The sequence below is a fragment of the Chaetodon auriga genome, chromosome 3 (genome assembly GCF_051107435.1).
Source record: "Chaetodon auriga isolate fChaAug3 chromosome 3, fChaAug3.hap1, whole genome shotgun sequence".
Taxonomy (NCBI): Eukaryota; Metazoa; Chordata; class Actinopteri; order Chaetodontiformes; family Chaetodontidae; genus Chaetodon; species Chaetodon auriga.
The window spans coordinates 19,852,732-19,860,764 of NC_135076.1; the positions used below are offsets into that span (position 1 = coordinate 19,852,732).

The 8,033-nt window shown below is 42.2% G+C and overlaps 1 protein-coding gene across 1 annotated transcript; it reads left to right on the forward strand.

The window, feature by feature from the left end:
- The first annotated feature begins 772 nt into the window (after nucleotides 1-772).
- Nucleotides 773-7,812, forward strand: hdgfl2 (HDGF like 2). Its single transcript, XM_076727077.1, has 16 exons — nucleotides 773-1,021; nucleotides 1,531-1,607; nucleotides 2,196-2,337; nucleotides 2,810-2,989; nucleotides 3,526-3,648; nucleotides 3,843-3,911; nucleotides 4,043-4,223; nucleotides 4,348-4,432; nucleotides 4,535-4,832; nucleotides 4,964-5,097; nucleotides 5,198-5,265; nucleotides 5,403-5,473; nucleotides 5,558-5,659; nucleotides 6,086-6,239; nucleotides 6,324-6,441; nucleotides 6,675-7,812. The coding sequence occupies exons 1-16, from the start codon at nucleotides 950-952 to the stop codon at nucleotides 6,766-6,768; spliced, it is 1,968 nt and encodes a 655-aa protein (XP_076583192.1). The 5' UTR covers nucleotides 773-949; the 3' UTR covers nucleotides 6,769-7,812.
- The last annotated feature ends 221 nt before the right edge of the window (nucleotides 7,813-8,033 follow it).

Below are 8,033 nucleotides of genomic sequence, written 5' to 3' on the forward strand. Positions count from 1 at the left end.
CCGGATCAGTGAAGCTTTTCACAACAGGGCACTATTTAATTTCCGGTTTCACAACCAACGATAATTTACTTTATCAAATAAAAGTCATTAACTTTACATAATGAAGTAATTATAAAAATATACATGTAAGTTGCTTAACAGACCAACATTTAAAGAAATATAGACATGACATTTGCCACTCATATGGATTTTGTGATATTGGTACAGAAACATTTATGGCCATAATGTTGTTTGGAGGATATCATAATAAAAATAAGTCAGTAACACCTGAAAGCATTTCTACTTTATGAATTTACTGCATAGGGCACAATGTTTGTGTTACGTGTGTAATGACACTGGAACATATGAAAGTTGATCCGTTTAACAATGATGTGATTCAGGTCTTGCTCAAAATAATTTTCGTTTTATCTAGTTTATGATTATTATTATTATGATTGAGGTTGATTTCTATTTCTGTAGTAGTTTGTTTTTGTTGTCTGTCAGGCCAGAGAGAGAAATGACTTCAGATAGATAAGATAGATAAGAAGTGAAAATATTGTTACTAGTTTCAGAACATTGTTGTAGTGATGTTGTATAGGGTCCAAATATGTATAACTGGATTGGACTTTTTTGTGACGGTATACACATTTTTATTTCATACAGCCAATTACTGCACTGACATTTAATCGCAAGGATAATTTTTATTTCATGACAACGTTTCGTTATCCGAGTAGGAAGTCCTTTATTTTGAAGACTAAAACTGATAAATCACAGGAAATGTTTTGTGTCTTCTGAGTGACTTCACTTCGCGGTCTCTTCTCGCGGTAACGTTAGTATACTGTTAGCTTGCTAGCTAACCCTGCCGTTTCCAGGTTTCGTGTCGACCTGAAAAAAAGCAAACGAAGAGAGACACGGAAAAGCTACGCACCTGAGTACGTTTTAAATCCAGGCTGCATAGACGAGTGGGACAATGCCACACAACTTCCAGCCCGGAGACCTGGTCTTCGCTAAAATGAAGGGGTACCCCCACTGGCCAGCCAGGGTAAGCAAGTATCGTTAGCAGCAGCCGGAGGGGCGGAGGGGATGAGCTGCTGTGCATGGGACGCTGGAGAAGGTTCTCTGTGTATCCTCGGCACTGTCTAACATGGATACCCATCACACACATACATAACTTAATTTTGGGGGGGCTGACAGGCTGCGTTTCAGGCCCACAGGCAGTGTACGAGCACCTTAATTTGCATGAAATGCTGTTGGCCTAACGTTAATCTGAATGGAGACGATAGCTCCGAAGCTAACGCTGTTATTTTTTTAAATGACGTTTGAGATAACTCAATGTCTGTCTGGATAAGAAGCCATCTTCGTCGTGTAAAGTCTATTGTGCACCATATATCCATACAACTGTGATCAGTTGAAAATAAACCTATAATGTTTTGTTTTTCCAGAGATAACTAACATCAGCACATGCTGCCATCATCATGTTTGAATCTCAGAAACTTGTGTCATGTTGTGTGTGCCCTTTGGTTTTTACCTGAAAGTCTTGTTTGTTTACAGATTGAAGATGTGGCTGATGGGGCTGTGAAACCACCTCCTAATAAAATCCCAATTTTCTTCTTTGGCACACATGAAACGTGAGTACTATATCAGTTGTTGATTAAAGTAATTATGGGTATGCATAGACCTGTTAAAATTTGAATGGCTGCAACAGCATTTTGCTTGTTTAATCTATTGCAGAGGACGAAATTTGATTCCAAAACTGGCTGAAATTCATTGTAGTAGTGCAGTCACGCATGATTGAATTGGTTGTGCAAGTTTTAATTTTAGGCCTTTGACTCATCTGTTTCTCTGCCTGATCTCCTCTTGAGAGCACTGGTGTGAGACAGACACAAAAATCACTTATTTTACCTCTCACCGTTGCTTGTCAGCCTCCTTCCTTGAGCTTTATTCTTTTCTGGAGGTTCACTGTTAAACACTGACTGGTGTCACGTTGAGTGAGCAGTATGTTTTTGAGGGTTGTGTTGATATGTCTGATCTGGCATCAGACACCATCTGTTTGACAAGATGGCAACTGCAGTACATGAATCCATCACTAGGTGGCACATGCTGCTGTTCTGAAGTCAGTGTAAAGCATCCTTAATGTCCTGTTTCATGATAACATTTGAGTGATTTGTGTTTAGTCGTTAACCTGGTCACATTTTCTTTGTTTTTCTCTTTCACAGAGCATTCCTTGCAGCAAAGGACCTTTTTGCCTATGAAAAGTACAGCGAGCGCTATGGAAAGCCCAACAAAAGGAAGGGATTCAATGAAGGTTTATGGGAGATTCAGAACAATCCACATGCTTCCTACAGTGGCCCGCCTGTGGTAAGTTTCCTTGATATCAGAGATGCTAAATCCTGAAACATCCGCAACCCATCTCATCTCATACTCTAAAAGATACTATAAATGTACACTTAGAAGGTAACTTTCCCTGATTTGTGTGTCCATTGCTGTAGGACTCTCATGCGGGTCTGTGCTGGACCCTGAAGCATTTTGAATTTAATTGAATTTGTTGAAATGTGCTAAACAAATGCCTCAGACTAAGACATCCTGGTGGCCACTGGTTTAACATGTGATGCTCACTGCAACATCTACTGTTGAATTTTGACCAGGAAGCTTTTCTGCATTTCTGTCCCCATGTTTCTGTTCACTAAGTCAAGGAAAGACAAAATGCCATAAAATACTCTTTAGAAATGCTGCGGTTCCATGTGAGAGGCTGGAATGGAGCATGGGCTCTGCAGACTGCAGTGTGTTTGAGAGAATTTGCATTAACCTCCTTATCATGGTTCGTCTGCAGCCAGCCAGCTCATCTGACAGCGAGGGTAACAACGCCGGAGGAGGAAGTGATGAAGATGAGGATGAGGAAGAAGCCACTGTGCCTCAGAAAGCAGACTCAGGAAGTGAGGTCGACTCAGATTCTGGGAGCGACGACCAAGGAAGGGGAGGAGGAGTGAAGAGAAAGCCACCGCCTGCAAAGGTAATTGTCATTTTATTTCACTGTCAGCAGAAATAAATTACTGATTAAACTAAACAGGCTGTTCGGTGATTTGATTAATAAATCATTAACTCGTTAGATCACACCGTAACTATGTTTTTGAACTTGATAGAAAATCGCATTCTTTGTCTCAATACTATTATACAGTTATATTCTCTAAGATATTTCATATTCCTTTTGTATTTTATAACTGGTGTACAATGGGAGAAACTGCAACTAACCCACTTTCCCCTCGAGGATCAATAAAGTATTATGATTCTGACCGCAAGCAGCATCAGCAGCACCAGTGTTACCATAACTGTTAGCAGTGTTTGTATATTAACTGCAAGTTTGTCTGCTTAGATAAGAATGAAATCAGGAGGTAACAAAACAGATCACTAATTACTAGTAGCTTCCTGTTTTCGTCTTCGTAGCAATGACGAATGCAACATTGAGCTGTGATTAATGCAAGCTTGTCAGGTGTCTGAAAACAACTGACTGCAAATACAAAGTTGATTAAGTTCACTTTTCTGTTTTAGCGGCCTCCCCCTCCAAAAAAGGCTCGAGGTTCGTCCAGTGACCGAGATGTAGAGGAGAGCGGATCCCCCTCTGAATCAGAGCCCACCCCTTCAGAGTCCGACTCTGGGAAGAACAGTGACCAAGTAAGTGCACACATAACATGGTGCGACTGTTGTGTAGGGATGTCACGATTTCAATTCTGAGTTGAAGATCGAAATGAGCTTTCAGACGCTGCTGTTTTGTCAGACGTGACTGACTTTCAACCCTCTTCATTTCAAAGTGTTAAATCCTCTACATTACATTACAAAGATGTTAAACATTTGTTTTCTTCCAACAGGATTTTACTCCAGAGAAGAAATCTGGTGGAAGAGGTGGGAAGAAAGCAGGAGGCAGAGGGAAGAAAAAGGTGAACCATCAGTCTTGTTGCACATTAAAAGGATTTGAGGTTTTTTTGTTTTGTTTTTTTTTTACTCATGGCAGTTTGTGATTTCCTTCTTTCTCTCCGACTCCAAATCTCTTTCCTCTGTGATGCTGCAGAAGGCTTCGTCTGACTCCGACTCAGACTCAGGATCAGCGTCAGAGAAGAAAGTAGTGGACAGCGACTCAGAGGACGAGAAGCCTCGACCAGCTCTGTCCGGCTCTGAATCCCAGTCCGGCTCAAAGTCTGAATCAGACTCAGATCCGCCTCCCCGGAAGGGACCACAGGCACGCAAGAAAGGTGTGGCTTCAGTTTGTTTAAGATTTATCGGCTTCAGCTTTATCCACAATTGTAGGGATGAGTGTTGTTTGGAATGAAAGGAAAGATTTCAATGTGCTCTGTGCTTATTTCTTCCCATCCACAGAGAAGCCTGCACCAAAGCCTCGTGCACGAAAACCCAAACCCGCCCCAGCAAAACGAGCTCCTTCATCGTCCTCCGACAGCGACAGGTGGAGCTGCTCTGAGGATGTTTTCCCTGTTTGTGCACCACTCATTAAATACCATAATGTGAGTTCAGCTTGTTCTAAAAGGAAGCTGTGTTTTTTTCACAGTGACAGTGAACCCGACTGCATCAGCGAATGGAAGAAACGAGACGAGGAACGCAGGCGAGAGCTGGAGGAGCGCCGGAAAAAGGAGGAGGCCGAGGAGCTCCGCAGGCTACGCGAGAGAGAGAAGGAGGAAGAGGAGAAAAAGAAAAAAGACAAAGAAAAGGGTAAAAAAGGGAGCGACAGTGACAGCAGCAGTAGCTCAGACGAAGGTGTAGATGATCACCCGCTGAAGAAGTCCAAGAAACCCCCTCCACCCCCGATCCCTGCGCCCTCAGACTCGGATTCTCCACCGCCGTCTGAGGTACCGTCGCCTACCAACAAAAATCCTCTGAATGGAAAATCATCTGTTGCATTTTGATTTATTTAAAGTATTTTATAGTACTGCAGGTGATGGTTGGTGCTTTTGACACGTATGCATTTTCCCATCTAAAGGTAAAGAAATCATCCAAGAAGCCCGACAACCAGAAGAAGGCAAGAATAAAGAAGGAGAAGGAGCGAAAAGAAAGAAAGGAGAAGGAGCTAAAAGAGAAGAAAGCCAGACGGTCAGAAGAGAAGTCGAGAGCGAGGTGAGTGCACAATGGGGAACAGACTACGGTATGCAAACCTCATTAGAAGAACTTCATTAAGATTTAATGTGCACAGATCACCGAGTTCCTCCTCTCTCAGGTCTAAGGCTGAAAAACCCAAACGCAAACCAGAGAGGCCGCCGGAGAAGAAAGTGGAAAAGAAAAAGGGTCAGTCTCTCATATAGTCGCACTCACTTTCACAAGCACAGCAGCAGCAGGTGGACACATTCACACAGAGATCAATGGTGTTAATGGTGTTAAGTCAGTGCAGCGTATTGACGGTCACTTTGTGTGTCCATGTGCAGAACCGTCGCCGGAAGAAAAGCTACAGAAACTCCACTCAGATATAAAGTTTGCACTCAAAGTGGACAACCCAGTAAGTGACATCTATGACTGTAGCTAATGCACTTTTCACTTGATTTAGATTTTAGTTGTTGTTAATGTATGTGTGTGTTTTTAGGACATTGAGCGGTGTCTACAAGCCCTGAAAGAACTCGAGGCCGTGCCTGTCACCAGCCAGATCCTCCATAAGAACGCTGAAGTTATTGCCACACTGAAAAAGGTGCATTTTCTCTCTACTGATTTCCTTTTTTTTGTGTGTGTGCAAACTTATCTCGCAAGAAGACAGTATAACCCACATAATTAACATATTTTAAACATACAGAACATAATGTCCCAATTAAAACTGTGTATTTTAATTACACCTGACTGTATGATAAAGGCTGCTTTGCTGAGTGTTGATTGGTTGGATGATACAATAATCCTCTGCTCAATGCCAGGACACTATAGAGTGCCATATCCACTCCACAATGTGTGTTTACAAGATGATAAATATGGTATATCAGCCTCACTTTTTCTGTTCACATTGCTTCTTTAAGAAAAAAGTGTTGCAAATTGGAGGGGGGGTTGTCAGCACTGCACTGTATTATTCTCCTTAAATGACTTTCTCCATTCTCAACTTCTTCCTTTTTACTCGTTCGGACTATAGATTCGGCGGTACAAAGCCAGCACTGCAGTCATGGAAAAAGCTAGTGATGTCTACAACAAGCTAAAACTTCGCTTTGTGGGCAAACCGGAAGTGGCAGCTAAACCTAAAACAGAGCACAAGGACCCAGCAGATAACGAGGAGACACAAAACACAGGTAAAAACCTCTGAGTTCGCCACCGTCTGGGGTCGTCCATTTTTGTATATTTTCTCATCTTGTACTTAAATTTGCATTTTCTAGACTCCGCTCCAGTGAATGGGGACTCGGAACAGAAAAAGAATGATATGGAGGTAGAAGAAAAACCAAAATCGCCTGCCCAAGAGGAGAATAATGAGGAGACCGCTTCAAGTCCAAACAGGTGAACGTCCCATGTGAAGCAATATGCAGTATTGTTGCTCTGTTTGCAATTAGCATGGGCAAGTGAGCAGGAACCTCCTCAGAAAAGTGCCATATTTACTGTGGGTTTAAGCAGAACCATTTGTGGAAAAGTGGGACCCATTTGCTAACCATGACTAAGCGTATCCTCCCTGTTTGATACGCCGCGCTTTCGGCGCAGCAGCGGTTGTGACTGATGACGTACTTTCTCTTTAGACGGAGCCCCGACAGCCCTGCTGAGCAACACACGTATGAAGAAGCAGAGAACTCCTTCTCCGCGGAGACGGAACCGCCTGCTGTTGAAAGCTGAAAGACCGTGAACCACCACTGCAGTGGACCAAGTGCTAAAGACGGTGGCCTCTTTGTTTGATGTCACACAGTGCTCCTGGCCCAACAACGTTGCAACACACACCCAGCATTTCCTACAGTATCTGTTACGTCGATGTTGATGTTTTGGACACTTTGTACTTTGACGATATCAAACCAGAAGGCCCCGATGCTCAAACTGTTCGGTCCATTATTTATCACAGTAAAAAGGAAAGCTTATTAGTGTGATAGTTTGTGGCGACACTCTTTTGTTTTCTGAAATGTACTTTTCCTTTTATACGACACACGGCCCGTCCTGGACCCTCGCCCCGCACCCCTGCTCCTGGCTGCTTTGTTCTTTCTACCACATGAACTCTTCCTTTGTTCTTTCATATTATATGTATGTTGAATGAGTACATTTTTCAGCACTTCTGACCGGAGTTTAGGCTGGGTTAGTATGAGATGTAAACTGATGATTCTTGTGGGGAAATGGAGCCATGACGTTAAATTTTCGCTAATTTTGTGCAACCCTTGCTCACATCCGTTGGCTTACTTTTTTTATAAAGCCTACAAAACATCACAAGGGCCTCTTGTCTGTGTGTATGGCATTGTGAGGGTGATAAAGTACTATTTGTGAGTCTTTTATGTTAGATATTTTTTAATTATCTGGTCTCGATCCAGTTAATCCAGTCTGAAATGTAAAGCCATTAATTGAGTCACTTAAAACTGTTTTCCAGCTGAGGTCCACCTACTTTTTTATGGCCTTGTTTGCAAATATCTGCAGTTTTGTCTAAAATAATAATTGCTGTGGAGTTAAAACACCTTGCACTCTTGTCTCCCCATAGTGTCCGCTTTCAGTAACTTGCATAATTAATGGGATAGCTGTACAGATTGAAAACTGCCCTTAAAAGCTATTGAGATCTCATGTAGTTGCAGCCTATTTTGCCATTTTCCTGTCATATGCATACAACAGGTGTTTTTAGTGCTATGTAAATTGGTAAAGCATTTCTATCATTAAGTTGAGACTTGAATAAAAATCTCAGCATGGTTTTGTCTCCATGTCATTTCTTGCTGTGCAGAACTTTTTGTGTAAAAGTGCATCACCGTATAATTGCTTCTGGTACCAAACTGATGGTCAGTTTAGCAACCTGCTCTTACATACTCCACCTACTGTTGCTTGTGAATGGCTGGGTGAAACGATGAATTATTTTAATTTGATGTAGTTTGTTGTTTTCAAATTGCTAGTATCCTAAAACAGATCAGTACTCT

Bases quoted from the DNA above. Each gene is read 5' to 3' on its own strand.
- hdgfl2 (XM_076727077.1), top strand. From the start codon at position 950: ATGCCACACAACTTCCAGCCCGGAGACCTGGTCTTCGCTAAAATGAAG. The intron at 4,433-4,534 runs GTGGAGCTGCTC...TTTTTTTCACAG, and splicing joins TCGTCCTCCGACAGCGACAG to TGACAGTGAACCCGACTGCA. The intron at 5,098-5,197 runs GTGAGTGCACAA...CTCCTCTCTCAG, and splicing joins GAAGAGAAGTCGAGAGCGAG to GTCTAAGGCTGAAAAACCCA.